The following is an 18,997-nucleotide window of genomic DNA, read 5'->3' on the forward strand; positions in this document are numbered from 1 at the left end:
TTGCTGGTATAATAATTTTCTAGGCAGACTTGACATATTGGTATAATATATGTATAAGAAGATAGCTCAAAAAGGACATAATGACATAAATTAAATGACATTGGTTTAGCATATGTGTCTGTCACGTGATTAAGGAACGACTCAAAAACCCGAAAGACTCATGAAATGAACTAATCAATTCTCTTTCCGGCTCAGACTGCATTGACTGAAACAGGTGAACTACTACTAGCAGTACAGAACCTATAGAATATTGCGCATGCGCGACTGAACGAATCACCCCGAGATGACTCATTCTTCCCGAGTCACATTAAAGATTTGTTCAAAATGAACAAATCGTTCAAGAACGACACATCACTAATGCAGGCTACGCACAAACAACGAGTGCACTTATCTTAGCACACAGCGGCCCTGTCCCAAATGGCGCACTTCATGTGGACTTTCGAGTCCGTAGACCGTCCCATTCAGCATTTTAACGCTCTGAAGTGTGCTCAGCAGCGCCCCCATTGTACCCTTGAAGTGGTCTTCCGCGAAGCCCGCATAGATGCAGGCTCCGCACACTTTAACTACCCAGGAATCCTTGCGAAATGCCAATCAGACAACGGATGGGAGGAGATTTCGCTCAAGAGCAATTGATGACATGGCTGAGAAGAAAATATTTAAGTGTAGGTATCATTATGGTTTTTATGACCTAGGTGTACATTTTTCAGTTGTTACCTACAGTTTATACAAACATTATGGTCATCGACCAGTGGTTGATATCTCAAAAATTATAATAGCGCGTTGAATAATACGATCGCATTATGATTCATTAAATAAATATAACCGAATGTCAGGGCTTTACTGAGTCATATGTAAACCTAGTATTTATATTTAAACCTGTAAATTCATCTGAAACTCACGCACATGTTTATTTGGTGTTAAAATTGTAATCTTAGTTCAAATGGAACATTATGTATTATTACAACTGTATACATTATTTAAATAAGCATGTATATATTGTCTAATGCCCAGGTGGCATAAGCAAAAGCAGGCTGTGTAGTTGACATGGAGATAATATTTTGCAAAAGAAAAGAAACCTGTTCTTGATGCTAAATATTATCCCCGAACCTGCAGCTCCTGTCAAAAAACAACCAGACCGTTATTTCCGGCGTGACGATCGAGTCTGTCCCAAAAATACCTCTCAATGCGCCCTTGTGGATTCGCGCCAAGGGCCCTATAGGTCTGCACTACATGACGTCACCAAAGTGTGGACTCTGAGGAAGTCCACAAGTCCGGAGTGTGCCATTTGGGACAGGGCCTCAGCATTGTTTTAGATGTTTGATAAGTTCAGACCAAACGAACCAAACTACAAGTGTGAACACACCCTAAGTGATAGTTCACCCACAATTAAATTCATAAGGATTTCTTTCTTTTGTGGAAAACAAAATGAGATATTTAGAATAACTAACTCTTACAGACAAAAAAACAATGGGATAGCTTTCAAAATATCATCTTCTTACGGGATGAACAATCCCTTTGACTTTTTAAATTGACCCTACCTCTCTTTGGCTTGCAGAGCAGTATAGGTCCCTCTCTGGAGAACTGTGTGGTGTTGTTCAAGCCCACAGCTGTGTATGTTGAAGCTTTCGATCTAAAGATTAAGGCCTGTTGCTGGAGCCCAAAAAAAGGGAAGATATATCAGAAACTCAAGCAGCGGTTCCTCAACAAAATCCTTGTTGCATAAAAGAGAATGTATTATGAACAGTATTTTCTGGAGTACAATGTCATTTGTAAATTGTAAAAAATACAATTTACACAGATTTTCATCCACACAGAAAGTGTTTTGCTTTTAAAATTTCACATTAGGATACTTAATTTAGCCTATTACACCATCAATGGAGCTAACGGTCTCGGTTAACGAAAGAAAACTGACATAAAATCTGATGATTTACATTCTTAAATATTTACAAATGTATTAACATACAGTTTTTACTGTATAAACTGTTTTAAAAGAACTGTGTACCTTAAACAAACCGCCCAAATGACCTCCTCAGGCGATGGCGAGCTCCTATTGCCAGACTTTAAACGGCCCTATGTGTATTAAATGATTCAGACCACTTTAAAGTTTTACAATTATGGACATTAATAGTCGGCTTACCTTTCACAAAAACCGTCAAGTAAACCTCAGGTGCACAGCACACCATGGAGTTCGTGAAAGTTTTGGGTGAATAAACAGTTTTTAAAGAACCTTATACCTGAAATGTGGATATTAAACCAAACGCTGCTCTCGCGCTTGAGAGTAAACCTGTACCGAGAGCTCCCCCTAAAGGCAGACTGGTGCTGGTGCACTAATTTAGTCCACTTAAAGTTTTATATTTAAAGAAACGAGTAGTACTAGAATATTTCTACTTTTGGTATAAAATAATGATACTCCTGTCATTTCACTGGCATATAAAAATGATATTTCTATCTATATATGGCAGGTCACCTCTCACTGGGCATGTTGAGGTCACATGGCCAGTCAAACACTGGTATATATATATATATACAGTACAGTCCAAAAGTTTGGAACCACTAAGATTTTTAATGTTTTTAAAAGAAGTTTCGTCTGCTCACCAAGGCTACATTTATTTAATTAAAAATACAGTAAAAAACAGTAATATTGTGAAATATTATTACAATTTAAAATAACTGTTTTCTATTTGAATATATTTCACAAAGTAATTTATTCCTGTGATGGCAAAGCTAAATTTTCAGCATCATTACTTCAGTCTTCAGTCTCACATGATCCTTCAGACATCATTCTAATATGCTGATCTGCTGCTCAAGAAACATTTAATGTGTACAACTGTACAAAATATTTGTGTACAATATTTTTTTTCAGGATTATTTGATGAATAGAAAGTTCAAAAGAACAGTGTTTATCTGAAATCTAATATTTTGTAACATTATAAATGTCATTACTGCCACTTTTGATTGATTTAATGCATCCTTGCTGAATAAAAGTATTCATTTCTTTAATTTCTTTTCAAAAAAATAAAAATAAAAATTCTTACTGATCCTAAACTTTTGAACGGTATGTATAATGCTACAAAAGCTTTGTATTTCAGATAAATGCTGTTCTTTTGAACTTTCTATTCATCAAGGAATCCTGAAAAAAAAAGTACACAACTGTTTTCAACATTGAAAATAATCATAAATGTTTATTGAGCAGTAAATCAGCATATTAGAATGATTTCTGAAGGATCATGTGACACTGAAGACTGGAGTAACGATGCTGAAAATTCAGCTTTGCATCACAGGAATAAATTATTTTGTCAAATATATTTAAATAGTACACAGTTATTTTAAATTGTAATAATATTTCACAATATTACTGTTTTTTACTGTATTTTTAATTAAATAAATGTAGCCTTGGTGAGCAGACGAAACTTTTTTTTAAAACATAAAAAATCTTAGTGGTTCCAAACTTTTGGACTGTACTGTATATATATATATATATATATATATATATATATATATATATATATATATATATATATATATATATATATATATATATATATATATATATATATATATATATAGTTGTTAACAACTATAATCTCAGTGTTTAGTGAGTAGCCAAAAAATTTTTTGATCCGCCCCTTTTCATCGTTTAAAAAAAGTTTCAACCTCATTGGAGTTTCACTTTCAGTCACTGTGCAGACTCTTACCAGAAATTCACTTTCAAGAAAATGTGTCTCAAGTTTTGTCTGTTTTTGTGTGAAATGATCTGAGATCTGATTTCAGTATGTCAAAAGGTAAGCTTCTAAAGTGTTTGTGGTGTTTTAATTTCATTTACATAGTTAAGGCTCAATAGTGAGGAATCTTTGAAACATTTATACATTTGAGTTTTTCAGAGACTCACTGATGTTATCTAAGATAAAGTTGTGATTAGAGCTCTGCTGTAGCTCAACTACTGGTGTGTGGTGCTAGCAATGCCAAGGTCTTGGGTCTTTTTCAAGGGAACACACATAATGATGTAAATGTATTCACTTTGGATTAATAAATGCTGTAAAAACACACTGCTCATTAGTTTATGTTAGGTGATACATTTACTAATATTAACAAACCGTCACCTTGGAATTATAAGGTTCTATCTGACATTTTTGTCAAAATTGAGTTATTCACATATTCTTATTCTGTGACTTATTTGCATTATGTGATTTTTTTTTTTAAGTTGTGTACATTTTGGAACTTATTATTTATTAAACAAAAAGGTTTTATCTACACAGTCGAATGGAATGCAAAAACTTTGAAGCTCAGTATCTCAAAACTGCTCAGAATGTAGATAGACCTTATAGTTCCTAGGTGGTGAAATGTCACCTTGAAATCTTTCCAATAAGTCAAAAATGCTTTTGTGAACTTCATTACAGGAAACGACCACACTGAGAAGTTCTGTGGAGACATACATTTTGTTCTGATAGGGGCAAACAGATGGTGTAAGTGTCTGGTAGGAAATAAAATTGTTGGGTATGATCATTTCCTGACAGAGCAGTCAACATCTGATGATGAGATATCACTGCAGATAGGAGCCAGATGGATTACTGTTATTCAAGAGTCTCAGGTTGTAATTCAGAGGTATATGGAGACATCATCTAGGTGTCCATGTATGATTTTATTTGTTCTGCAGCGTGAACATGTTTCTCAGAGGGATATGGAAACATTTGCACGTTTTCAGCAAAAGTTCGGAAATAAAATGGAGGAAAACACTGTTGTTGTTCTGGTCAGTAGCGAAGATAAGACATCAGTAAGGCCAAACAAAGAAACAGATGAGAACCTGGATAGCATTCTCTATCAATGTGGAAGGAAAGTGTATGTTTTTAAGAAAAATCTGGAGCAATGTGACTTAATAAAACAACTGATTGCATGTTGCAAAAGTGCACCTGAGCTTCAAGTACACAAGCATGAAAGGTAAGACTAAACATCTGAGTGTATCCAGATGATTGTATTACCCATTCCATATAGATCATATCCATTCCTTGATCCACTACAGATCATCACACAGGACCACACCTGTGGAAAGGGAGATCTGGAATCCACCGGAACCAATGGCACAGCAGCCTATATCAGGTAATATCCATTATAATATCATAATCTATAATATCATAGAGGCGTGAGCTGTTAAAGCTTCTCCCTCTCTTGGAAATCAGGCAGGAACAGCAGCTCATTTGCATTTAAAGGAACACACACAAAAACTATATGTTTTTGCTCAAACCCTCGCTCAAAAGACGAGCTATAATAAATGATCTCTGGGGTATTTTGAGCTGAAACTTCACAGACACATTCTGGGGACACCAGAGACTTATATTACAACTTGTAAAAGGGACATTATAGGTCCCCTTTAAATCAGTTCAATACTTCACACTAAATTAAAAGTCTAAATTTAATAACACACGTGTAAGATTCATGAAAATAGAGATGAAGTACGCAGCACTGGCTCTGAACTTTGAGCCAGTACAGTAGATGTCAGATATTGTATGTAGGTCAGTATACATTCTTCAGCAGGTAGAGATTAAAAGCTTTTAGACAGAAGATTTTACTGTCCAAGTATTCTTAAGTCATGTGAAATGATGTACCAAGACAAAGATGAAGAATAGCAATGGACTGCACAGCACTGAGCGAAAAGTTAAAAGATTGGTTCACTTTAAAATGAAAATTACCCCATAATTTACTCACCCTCAAGCCATCCTAGGTGTATATGACTTTCTTCTTTCTGACAAATACAATCAGAGTTATATTAATAATCACCCTGATGCTCCTAAGATTTATAATGGCAGTGCACAGAAACCGCCTGTTTGAAATTCAAAATGCACCCATCCATCATAAACGTACTCCACGTGGCTCCAGGGTTAATAAAGGCCTTCTGAAGAGACGCGATGTGTTTGTGTAAGAAAAAATATTCATATTTAACACGTTATAAAGTAAAATAACTAGCTTCTGCCAGACCGTTTTCCGTATTCAACTTAGAAAGAAAACATAATGCCTCTCGCACTTCAAAATGCTTAAGCTACATCCTATGCCTTCCATATTCAACTTATGAAAAAAGCGTAACAGACGCGATGTTAAAAAGCTTAGGAGCATCAGGGTGATTAACTCCGATTGTATTTGTCTGAAAGAAGAAAGTCATTTACCTAGGATGGCTTGAGGGTGAGTAAATCATGGGGTGATTTTCCTGTAGAAACAGAACAGAAAGGATGCAGTTTAAGAAAAATTCAATTAAAATGTTTCATTATATTATATTAATTATATTTATTATATTTAAGGAGGTAACCAAGCTGCTATAAAGAAGAAAAACACTTTGACCATTGTGTTGCTGGGACAGACAGGAAGTGGAAAGAGCGCTACGGGAAACACCATCCTGAGAAATCGTCATTTTGAATCACGTGCCAGTTCTATGCCAGTAACACAGGTGTGCAAGATGGCAGAGGAAACTGTTTGTGGAATCAAGATCAGGGTCATTGACACCCCAGATTTCTTTGATGAAGACCTAAAAAACCAACAAGAACAGATAAAGAAGTGCAAGAAACTCGGGCACCCAGGGCCTGACGTGTATTTGCTGGTCATGGAGCTTGGCCGTTACACAGATGGAGAGAGAGAGATAGTTCAGAACATACAGAGAGCGTTTGGTGCGGACGTGGTAAAAGAAACCATCGTTCTGTTCACTAACAAAGAGAAATTAAGAGGGAAAACCGTTTCAGAATACATTAAAAACACTGACACCCAACTGCAAGAGCTGATCCGAATCTGTGGGTCAAGGTGTCATGCTTTTAACAACAATGATGACAATGTTTCTCAGGTCGAGAGACTATTAGAGATGATTTTGGAAATGAAGAGGAAAAATGGAAATCCGGACATTTTAGAACACTACTCGTATTCTAAAGAATCAGAGAAAAAAGACTGCAGAATCCAGTAGACACTGGCAAACGATTCCTGTGATAGTTGTTCAAAACTGATTCATTGTCTTTTGTTATGTGCTAATTTCATTTGAAACTGTTTAGTTAATTTTTTTTAGTTAATTTTCAAATATAAAGTACATCATTATGTTGCATGTGAATACTTTATATATACAAAATAAAGATATTTTCTTTAAAAAGCTCATTCATACAGTTTCATTTATTCAATATGAACAACTAGGTTTAAACAACAAACAGTAAAATAGACCAAAAAATGTTCATTTGCACAATTTTCATGTGCTAGTCAGAGGTAAAATTTCAAAGAATGTGGTCCTTCTACAAGTCTACATACTCTTTGTGGTGTTTCAAGATATGCGCCAAAGTTTTTCCTTTTATGATGATGACAAGAGAAGGCAAACTATTCTCATTGGTTATCACAGTCCATAACTAAAATTCTTTCTGACAAACATTTTTTTATATATAGTTTCTTCCTTATGAGAAACATTCTGAAGAATTTCTTCTTGCTGAGAAACATCCTGCATAGCAGAGATGATCAGCAGAGATGACAAATGGGTGTAGTGTTTACTGATGGTTGGTAAACTCATTATGGTTACATGAAGGGACTTCAACTTTTTATTTCCTGTTGTGTTCAAGAAACATAATTTAGTCATGCCTCAAACTGGAAATTTAAGACCAAATGTCTAAAACTACATTCATTATTTAAAAGGTTGGCCACCTCTGTCAAATTAAATGCATACACTGTATAACATCACATATAAAACTACTGCTGAACATAAACATAAGGGCCCGGTTTCACAGACAGGGCTTAGATTAAGCCAGGATTAGCTCTTAGTTCACCTAGGGCATTTAAGTAGCTTTCATAAATGTTCCAAAAAAACATTACTGGTGATATATATCAGTGCAATTTTCTTTCAGTTAAAACAGCTCAAACATGCATTTAGTCTAGGACTAGTTTAAGCCTTGTCTGTGAAACCGGGGGAAGATGTGTCTGATTTAAGTCTCTTTAGTAACCACAAGAGCTACTTTCAATAGCAAACTGTTTGCGAACGCTTTCCATCAATGTTTGCTGGAACAAAACGACTCTGTTGTCAAGAACCCCAATAAAGCTAAACCGATATTCAGAAGCTCTGTCGACTGCTCTCTCCAAACATGCTGAAGAATTTCTTCTTGCTGAGAAACATCCTGCATATCAGAGATGATCAGCAGAGATGACAAATGGGTGTAGTGTTTACTAATTGTTGGTAAACTCATTATGGTTACCTGAATGGACTTTTTATTTCCTGTTGTGTTCAAGAAGCATAATTTACATAGTCACGCCTCAAACTGGAAATTTAAGACCATTGCGTGCTTTAAAAATGTAAGTTATTGTCAATTTGCTTTGTAAGGTCTGCGACAGTTTTGAGCCCAAACGTCAAATGCATGCAGCTGAACTATAGTAAAAAAAAATATCTTGAATAAAAAATAAATAAATAATCCATATTGAATGCAAATTAAACTGATTTGAATAAAGTGGTCTGCCAAATGCCTAAATATAAAAATGCTAATTTTCTGCCCAGTCAAAAGCCATAAATTCCATAAATATCATTGTTTTAACCTATTAACTGTCAACCCTTTTTCTAGATCTGAACTTAAATGATTGTAATTCATGAATGCTTTGGAATGCAGGTTGGTCTCTTTTTAAAGAAGAAACTACTTTAAAAAAAAAAAGTCAAAAAGTAAAATCCACTTCAGAAAATAAGTGTAAAAAAGTTTAAAAAGTTTACTGTAAAGCAAATGTATGAACTCTCTATATATACCACATAGTGTTTAAGCTTTTGAATGATAAATCATTTATGATGATTACTAAAATACTTTGATGGGAAATGGCAATAAATAGAGTGTCAAGAAATATAAAAAATTGTATTGATGCTTTGCACTGTTAGACACAAGTTATATTTCTGTGTAAAAAGAAAAAGTAAATATAATGTATTAGGTCTAATACATTAAAAACATGCAGACCTCTTGTTTTCACAGTATAACATTTTACTTGTATTTAACAATTTTACATTTATGTACAGAGTATAACTGATTCTTAACAAATGTTAAAAGATAAGTAAAAAAAAATGCTAAATTGTGGAAAGTTTACAATGTCTTAAAATGAAATTTAAAAAGTCACATTATTATTCATAGATTAGACAGCAATACAATGGTCTAGAGTTATAAAGTAGACAGTTTTTCTTTGTGAATTCTGAAAACGATTTTGATGCCTGTAATTACAGTAGGCATACTGCTAATCTAATGTATACCATCACTATGTACTGTACACAAAAACAAATGTGCTAGAGAATACAGTGCCTTCACGAAGGAGTCTGTTTCCACAAATTGATTCTGCAATGTGCTGCAGACAAATTATAACACTTTAAATAAGATCTTATTTCACCACAACAGAATTCATTTTTCTAACATGTTAAAATGAAACTGCACAATAAATGTCACTGTGAGGTCATTTGATAAAAGTATAGGGTCAAGTTGCAGATCAAGATCTTTTGGAAAAAAAATGATTCATCAAGGATCTCAAGAAAACTACATTCATTATTTAGAAGGTTGGCCACCTCTGGCAAATTAAATGCATAAACTGTATAACATCACATAAATGAGTAAGGTGTAATATAAAACTACCGCTGAACAAAAACATAAGGGCCTGGTTTCACAGACAGGGCTTAGATTAAGCCAGGATTAGCCCTTAGTTCAACTAGGGTTTTATAAACGTGCCTTAGAAAAAAAACATTACCAGTGTGCATCTTGAGACATATTTTAAGATATATATCAGTGCAATTTGCTTTCAGTTAAAACAGCTCAAACATGCATTTTTGTCTAGGACTAGCTTAAGCTTTGTCTGTGAAACCAGGGGAAGATGTGTCTGATTTAAGTCTCTTTAGTAACCACAAGAGCCACTTTCAATAGCAAACTGTTCGCGAACACCTTCCATCAATGTTTGCTGGAACAAAACGACTCTGTCATCAAGAACCCCAAGAAAGCTAAACTGATATTCCAGAAGCTCTGCGACCGCTCTCTCCACCTTCTGTTGCTGAATTTTTTCTTCCGCTTCTTGAAACATTTCTTGAGTGAAGCATTCTCCCCCATTTACTGACACCATTTCATCAATTTTCTCCATTAATTTCTTGACTTGAGCTCGATTCTTTGAGTCATTGTTATTAAAAGCAACATATCTACTACCACACCTCTGGATCACTTTGCGGAGTTCTGGATGGCCTCCTGCTACGTAGTCTTCTATTTTTTGACCATTGAGTAAATCTCCGTGAGTGAAGACCACTATCATGTGTCTTGAAGCTTCTTCACCAAACAGCTCTTGCAGGGCTTGGACAGATTTTTGCTCCTCAGCAGTGAAACGACCAATTTGTATCACCAGCAGGAACACATGAGGACCTGGTGCTGAAACCTGAATACATCTCACTATTTCTCTTTTGATGAGATCTTTCGCCTTACTGGTATCCAAGATTCCAGGTGTGTCAATCACATAAATGTCTCTATGGTCATAGACCATTGCTTTTTGGCACAAGTGAGTAACAGAGTTTGCAGAGGGGCTTGAGTGAAAAACCTTTCTACCAAGGATGGTGTTCCCCACAGCACTTTTTCCCACTCCAGTTTTTCCAATCATTACTATGCGAAGTGGTCGACCTAACAACACAAAACGAAGAACAAAAAATACAGTGACAATGAAACTTGTATAGATAAATGTAACTGCATTGGTGGACATAGACAGAGGATGTGACATACAGAATTGTGTAAAATTGAGTTTTGCATTTTAAGCCTGGCCTAATATTGAATCATATTAAATGTACTTAAATGCTTTATGATGCAAAGCTATTACAATGATACCAGTTATATGAAAAAATGATATGACTCATATACATTATACATTTTATTAAAACATTTTAATGTAAGAGGGATGACACTTAGTTACCTTACTATTATATTTTTGTTTAATGCATATTTTACAATTTTCTTTTTTAATTGTCAAACAATAATTGGCAAAGCCCTGTTTAAAGTCTATTGTCAAATAGTCCCCCAAACAGTTCAGTCTCACTGTTCCCACTTTCCATTTACTCACACAAAATTTAAATTATTTGAACATTTTAATGTTTCAGCAGTTGTGAGCTTCCAACACCAGAAATCTTACTAAACAATCAAAGTCGAACGCACAAAACTTACTTCGATCTGTAGTAATGGAGCGACAACACAGACACTTCATACAGTCCATTTCCTTCAGCAACAGTTTCTCTCAACAACAACTGAAACTATTTTTTGCGACACCGTATTAGTACCAGATTTTCTTGTGACGCCACTTATTTTTTGCAAATGTAAAGTTAGTTTTTACTTTCAGTTGATCACTATTTTCCTGCTTCACCACATAACAACTCACTGAACAGACTAGAAATTCAACATGCCAAAAGGTAAGACGTAGTTGTTTTTGATTTGCTTTTTAAAAATTACTCTTTTGCTAATTTCTGTACATTCTGTATTCTGCTAGTTTCTACATTTTTATTGTACCTTAAATTACATATTGCATTTAATTGTGAGAAAACTGGTTTAACCCTTTATAGGAGAAAAATCTGAACAAGATTCAGCTGATCACTGCATCGTCACCATGGCGCTGTTGGGACAAAACAGTGCAGATAAGTGCCTGATAGGAAACACCATGCTTGGAAATAGCTACTTTCAGCCAGGAAAGTGAATGTTTCAAAAGGCTCTAGGAAGAATTATGGATGATCTGCTTGAAATACCCCAGATAGAGGAGATGAAACCAGCATCTCAGGTCTAGGCATATTGGAAATTTTCAAAAATATGTGGCATGTTTGAAAGAAATTAATATTTTTATTCAGCAGTGATGCATTACTAAAAATGAAAGTAAAGATGTTTACAAGACAATCTATTTCCACAAAATTCTGTACTTTTGAATCACAGAAAAAAAAGATGTATCACAAATAGTGATACATGAGAAGATCATGAGAAGAAAAGTTTTTTTGAGCACCAAAACAACATAGAATGATTTCTGAAGGATCGTGTGACCCTGAAGACTGGAGTAGCTAATAGTAGCTAAAAAAAAAAGAAAATCAGCCTTGTCATCACAGGAATAAATTACATTTTAAAATATATAAATGAAGACTTCAGATGCAAAAGCCTCTAAGTGCCATCTGAAATTTTCTTCTAAAATGAGCATTTTTATCAAGCTTGTATGTTTAGGTTCAGTAATTTCACTTAAATGGCAAGTAACAGGTCCTTTTCATTGTCATAAAAGTGAAAAAACTGAACATAAACATACAAGCTTGATAAAAATGCTAATTTTAGAAGAAAATTTCAGATGGCACATAGAGGCTTTTGCATCTAAAGTCTTCAAATAGAAAGCAGTTGTTTTAAGTTGTAATAATCATTTACAACATGACTGTTTTACTGTATATTTGATCAAATAAATGCAGATTAATTCTAATTTTTACTTTCTCATAGAGGAGAGCGTGAATGTCCAGTTATTTGTGACTGCGTGATCACAATGGCGTCACTGGGAATGAACAACGATGTCAAGTGCCTGATAGGGAACAGCATGACTCCATCATGACTGTTTCTGCCTGTAAGAGACAGGAGTGAGAGCACTGTGGGTAGAGTAGCTGTTCCTTACGATACTGCAAGACAAAATGCTCTCACAGGAAGAGATGGAAATATTCAATTAAATGAGAGATTTAGAAAGAAAATTCTCGATAACATGCTGGTTGTGCTCATAGGAAACGAAGAAAAGAACTCAATAGAGACCTATCAAACTGATGAGAACAGGAGAGGGTATATGTTTTCAGGAGAGATGTGAAAAGCACTGAGCTATTTTGACAGCTTATGGGACAAAAGAAAAACATGCAGGATGAACAGGAATCTGAGAAGAACTGAAGACATCAGAAATCAGCTTAGTCCACTAAGTATGTCCTGTGTAATTGAATTGGTGACAGATTTTGCTAAATACAGCAAAGTTATAATCCTACAGTGTAATGTCTATGTGTAACCAAAAGATGGCGCAATAAACATGCAAAACAACTGCCTATGGTCCTACATACAATCTCACCATCATCAAGACAATCTGAAATGAATCATTGTTCAAACACAATCTTTGCTAGAGTTTCAGGTAACATACAGGAAGAAAAGTAGACTGAACCTGAGTCTGGTAAAGTTGTTATTTTCATAAAACAGCCAAAGGCTATTTCCAGTAACTCCACCCACCATTACTCAGATATTTTACCTTTAGCACAAATGGCATAAATTATTTAAAGTTTTCTTTGGGAACTCTCACTAATTTTCTACAGATAATCAAAGCCTGACTTAAATATGCAGGTCCTTTTAGATTAGGCCACTACATTACAAACATTTTCACAAAACATGAAAAAATGAAGTAGAGAAACGAAAGACAAGAGCAGCTGTTATCTAGCATACTAGTGACTCGACGTGTTATACCAGATTTTGGACAAGCCCTTTATTCTCATGCATTTAAGACAAGTTCATTTTTGCTTTCATTTATTCAAGACGGTCCTTTCTAAAGTGCTAGAAGCACGTTTAATGATTCTTACTCTGCTCATCATTTGTTTCTGTTAACGTGGAAGAACTCAACATGTCACAATGTAAGTAAGCAGCTTGACTAAAATACATTTTAGTCTATTTTTTGTAAAAGTGTATTGTATTGATTTACTTTACAGAAAGACTGGTAGTTACTCATAGTAATGGCATCAATTTGATACTCAAGCTCAAATCCAACCTTACTAAAATAAAATGACAAGATTACAGAATCCTTCTCAAATATTTGTAAACAAGCAATGTATATTATGTTATCAAGGATTATGATTTAGGAATTAAGTTTATCCTAACCCAAACCTCAGTTTTCTTTCGACTAGTTTTCAATTATTCTTGTGATTTGTTATAGTGGAGAATGCAAAGGAGGTGCAATCTGGTGGAGTTGACAAGATCACTTTGGTGCTGCTGGGAAAGAACAGCAATGATAAGTCTATGATAGGGAATGCCATACTAAAGGCAGAGCATTTCATAGCTGGAAAAGAGACATGCACAAGAGCTGAAGAAAAACTGGGTGATCAGATGGTCTGTATCATCAACACTCCAGACCTTTTCCACCAAAACCAAGATAAAGAAACTGACAACATAGAGGAGATTAAACCCCAATATCCAGGTCCGCGTGCATTCCTTCTGGTACTGCATGACAAACAGCTCTCGCAGGAAGAGTTTGATATGTTTAGCCAGCTGAAAAAGAGATTTGGAGAGAAAATGGTGGAAAATACAATTGTTGTGCTAGCGAACAGTCAAGAGATGCAATCTGAACAGCCATATGGCCAAGCTGATGAGAATCTCAAAAAACTACTAGATGAGTGTGGACAGAGAGTGTGTGTTCACGACAAGAAAGAAGACGATAAAGATAATAAGCTGACCAAACAGGTTATGGAAAAATGGAAGGCAATGCATGAGAAGCAGGCTACTGAATCAAGCAATTCCACACCTGCTGAAGAGCCGTAAGACATACATATGAAAGTAGTGATTATGATCTCCGCACATACATATAAATCCCTATATGCCTATAATTTGACCTGTAACATCATCTCAATCCTGCAGGTTATATGAAGACATGGATACATATCCAAAAAAGGAAACACCTGAAGTGTCAAGGGTGCCTGAAAGGTATAGCAAAGGTATATCTTACAGATTTCTTAATCAACTTACTTTTCTGTCATCTAAAAGGATATGATAAAATCAACATGCTGTTTTTTTTTTTTTTTTTTTTTTTTTTTTTTTCTAACCTGACTTTTACATCAATCTAAAGTAGTCAAATGAGTAGTCAACTACCTTGTTAAGCAAGATAATGTTTTGGCTGTCATTTTCTTTCACATAGGGGTTTGAAATGTTGTTTGCACATCCTGATTTTGCAGAGTTAGACATGTTCTTGGATCAACATATTTTGTTGATGCTGGAACAACATTCAGGTCTGAAAATGTAGTTATAACTATACCCCTACTCCTAAAAACAGTGGGAAATGATATGTAGATTACACTGATGTAGAAGCACCTAACCCTGATTGTAAGCCTAAACATTACACAAACTTTAAACTTGTCCCTCAAATCTAACTGGTTGAAATCTCTAATCTTTGTTGATCCAGGAACATGTTGCACTTGGTGAAATCAGGGTGTGCATGGAAGAAAAGAAGAAAAGAATTAGAATGTCTAAGAAATGATTTGCTGTAATCTGGTGACTGTCGGTGCGGCATGAATTGGCCTTAAAAGTTCATGATGAAACGAGTCTGTTAAATCAGTGGTTCTCAATTGGCCTGTTCTGTTAATAATAAATACAGCTGCAAGTAGCAATTATTGGGGTTCAAGTGCATGTAACCACCTAGATCATAAATGTAAAAGACCATTTACAGCCAATACAGGCAGTTTACCAAAGGAAATGTATGGTTTATAAAGCTTTTTAACAGTTATCAAGGTTGAGCCAAAAACCAAGGACTAGTTCACCAAAGCTGTTTTTTGGAATAATCTCCAATATTTAATGAACAATTCAGTGGACAGCAGCAGTCCTAGAGGCAAAGGTCCTCAGAATGAGGAGTTTTACCATGTGGTACATGTGTTGTGGGCATGTGTGAAAAATCGTGCAATACAAAATCTTTTATGCACACGAAAAACACGAAGGTGCCCCAGTGGTTGATTTATTTTGAATTTCTCACAGGCCCCTAGGGCCATGAGTCAAACAGCAAGTTTCGTTCCGATCGGCCTCCGTTATCCTGTCTGATAGTTCCTTAAATTTCAGTAGCCAATGGCGGACATGTTTTTTGAGATGTGTCAATGTCCTCAGAAACAGCCATGGTACCTTGGACGAAGACAATGCATGTCAATTTTCAAGTCGATTGGACTAACGGTGAAGTAGTTATAGTCATTTTCATGTTTTTTTCCTGTTATAGCGCCACCATGTAGTCGCAACCACAGAATGAGCTCTTACATAGGTGTGCTGAGTTTGGTGAAAATATCTTATTCCAGAGTTATAGTCATTTTAGTAAAAGTGGCTCCACTTCACTTCCCGTAGGGACCGTGAATCGACATTTCAACTTTTTTGATAACTATTGACTATCAGACTCCAGAGAATCTTGCTGCACAAAAACCCAGGATTAGTTAGCAAACTTTTTTTTTTTTAAATCCAAAATACCCGACAATTTCACCAGAATGACGAGCGAAGACACTTGAGCCTACGCCTAACGGTTTAGGAGTTATTACCTTTCGTTCATTTGATAACGCCATAACCACGGTACCACCCACGTCAGGCAGATCGGGGCGAGCCTTGGTGACTGTAGACAGTGTTGTAGATGGTGTGAGTACTACCAGCCCTCAAATTTTCAAGTCTCTACAACTTATGGTTTGGTCTGCCCGATCACCTTGGAAATGTCAACAATTACAATGTAAAAACAGTTATATCCTGCTACTTCAAATTGCGAAGGATCAAGGAGGAATGTTTTTAAAGACATGTTAATTGTTTATCTCAGAACAGACCATCCAGGAATATGGAGGTGACTGCAGGATAACAGTGATCCTGCTGGGAAAGGACAGCAACAATAAGCGTCTCATAGGGAACACAATTCTTGACAAAGATTATTTCAGAACAGAAAAGGTCACTTGTGAGAAGATTGTGGATACCATTGCTGGTCAGAAGATCTGTATTATCAACACTCCAGACCTTTTTCATAAACCAAACTCATCAGATCCAGAAGCTGACAGTATAGAGGAGTTGAAGCCATCATATGCATATCCACGTGTGTTCCTCCTCATACTCAAGTACAAAACTGTGTCACCAAAAGTGATGGAGATGTTTACAGAACTGAAGAAGAAGCTTGGACAGAAAATTGTTGAAAACACAATTGTGCTGGTTAATGTCGAAAAAAAGTTATCTTCAAATTCAATGGACAAACTAGCAGCCTTCAAAAAAGAACACGCCACAATCCTGAATGAGTGTGGAAACAGATTGTGCGTTTACAACAGTGATATGAAGAATAATGAACTAATCACAGAACTGATTAAACTCATGAATAGCATGCCAAAGAAACAAACATCTGAATCTGACAAAGAAAGGTGGGTGATACATAGTTATGATGGACAGCAAGAAATTAATTAATTTGTATAACCCTATATCAATCACTCTTTTAATTCCAAAAGGACACATGCCAATATGGAGACAGAGCAAGCAACAACAAACAAACCAGGTAACAAAACATTTGAGTTTAACCTATCAACTAGAAGACATTTAAGTAGCATGTCACCTGCATACTAGTAGATAATAATAGTTTGGTATCTATGTACTGAAACTGAATGGACTGTGTCTTCTAACTAATTCTAACTATACATCATCAGTTCAGGTGTATCAGCCGAAACCAATGACCATTGTGCTACTGGGACAGACAGGAAGTGGGAAGAGTGCTACAGGAAATACCATTCTAAAAAAGCAACGTTTTGAATCACGTGCCAGTTCTGTTCCAGTAACCACAGAGTGCCAGATGGCAGAGGAAACCTTTCATGAAATGAAGATTAGGGTAATAGACACCCCAGATTTCTTCAGTGAAGACCTTAAAAACCAGGAAGAGCAGATAAAGAAGTGCAAAGAGCTTGCGCAGCCAGGGCCTGACGTGTATTTGCTGGTTATGCAGCTTGGCCGTTTCACAGATGGTGAGAGAGAGGTTCTCCCGCATCTGAAGAAAGAGTTTGGCGAGGATGTGACTTCGAAGACTGTGGTTCTTTTCACTGGCAAAGAGAAGCTGAAGAACAGGACTTTAAATGATTACATCAATGGCAGCGACAAAGAACTTCAGGAACTCATCAAAATCTGTGATTCAAGATGTCAGGCATTCAACAACAATGACAAAAACCATCATCAGGTGAAAAAACTGTTGGAGATCATTTTTGACATGCAGAGAAATAGGGGCATGCCAATTCATTACAATCATAGAAAGAAGCATAAGGAGAACAAAGAGTGCAGTATCTTGTAAGAAATTGAACTGTGTATGATATGTGCACAGCTAAACTGTCCCAAGAAGTAGGCAGAACCTCACAAAAAAAATCTCACATTGGGTCACCCTCTAAACATGATTCTTTTTTTCTATGAATGTTAATATTTTATTTGGGTTAGTCTCCATGTGTTCAAATTGTGCATGCTGTAATATTAAGGTTTGTTAGTATTTATGCTTCCAATTCATGTTTGCTGAATTCAGATTGCTAAATACAATAATATAGCTGTTTTTCCACTAATTTCTAACCACTAATTCTTTGGATGACATGTAATGGTGATTTTATTTGAAATAAGTGAAATATCGAAATAAATAAAAGCATTAAACCCTGCATGTGAGTCTAGTTTCATCATGTATTTAAAAAAATAAAAAAAACACCACATACCTATGCAATGGCAAGATGTCTTCAAACTGAAAATATCCAAGCTAGGCCCTGCAACCAGGTTACTACCAATAAACTGCCAAATAAATAAATAAAAACCACACAACTCCTGGCCATGACTACGCTAGTTTCATGGACCAGTGTTTTTTTCCCACCCACATCAGTTTCTCAAAAGCATCATAAGCATTAACCATTGGTCTCCAGACTAGTACGATCTAGAATTCAGATGCTTTTGGGAAACCAAAACCAGATCAGAACTGGTTCAATAAAATCCATGAAAATAACACTCAAAAACAATTTCTTGAGTTACATTCAAATTGGCTAACTTTTTGTCTTACAAATGGAAATGTTTCTCTAGAATAGCTATCCTTAAGAGCACTCTCTTAAATGTTATTTCAATGGCATTTACTCAAGAGAAAAGTGCAAAATCCCTTTAGTAATTAATTAACACTATGAAAAGGGCTAGTTTTTTTTATGAAGCTTGTGCAGACATGTTACTCTGGCTCCCTCTAGTGGCCAAATTTCCAAATAGTTCCAAACGGCAAAATTCAACTCACTACATCTCACTTTATATTAAACATCATTTTACACATATAT

At 35.6% G+C, this 18,997-nt stretch overlaps 3 protein-coding genes across 3 annotated transcripts; 2 read left to right on the plus strand and 1 right to left on the minus strand.

Annotated features, from left to right (window-relative positions):
- Positions 1–3,654: 3,654 nt before the first annotated feature.
- Positions 3,655–7,113, plus strand: zgc:172131 (uncharacterized protein LOC100002821 homolog). The gene is made up of 4 exons (XM_048181821.1): positions 3,655–3,782; positions 4,398–4,935; positions 5,018–5,094; positions 6,288–7,113. Exons 1-4 carry the CDS (start codon positions 3,773–3,775, stop codon positions 6,935–6,937), a joined length of 1,275 nt encoding a protein of 424 aa, XP_048037778.1. The 5' UTR covers positions 3,655–3,772; the 3' UTR covers positions 6,938–7,113.
- A 1,826-nt stretch (positions 7,114–8,939) lies between these two features.
- On the minus strand, positions 8,940–11,291 carry zgc:113625 (uncharacterized protein LOC553227 homolog). Its single transcript, XM_048180990.1, has 2 exons — positions 11,151–11,291; positions 8,940–10,616 (listed from the first exon to the last, which is right to left on the minus strand). The coding sequence occupies exons 1-2, from the start codon at positions 11,197–11,199 to the stop codon at positions 9,853–9,855; spliced, it is 813 nt and encodes a 270-aa protein (XP_048036947.1). The 5' UTR covers positions 11,200–11,291; the 3' UTR covers positions 8,940–9,852.
- A 2,018-nt stretch (positions 11,292–13,309) lies between these two features.
- On the plus strand, positions 13,310–18,575 carry LOC125262306 (GTPase IMAP family member 8). Its single transcript, XM_048180991.1, has 6 exons — positions 13,310–13,594; positions 13,894–14,491; positions 14,592–14,668; positions 16,507–17,089; positions 17,174–17,220; positions 17,369–18,575. Exons 1-6 carry the CDS (start codon positions 13,585–13,587, stop codon positions 17,998–18,000), a joined length of 1,947 nt encoding a protein of 648 aa, XP_048036948.1. The 5' UTR covers positions 13,310–13,584; the 3' UTR covers positions 18,001–18,575.
- Positions 18,576–18,997: the final 422 nt, after the last annotated feature.

Source organism: Megalobrama amblycephala, linkage group LG2 (genome assembly GCF_018812025.1).
Source record: "Megalobrama amblycephala isolate DHTTF-2021 linkage group LG2, ASM1881202v1, whole genome shotgun sequence".
NCBI lineage: Eukaryota > Metazoa > Chordata > Actinopteri > Cypriniformes > Xenocyprididae > Megalobrama > Megalobrama amblycephala.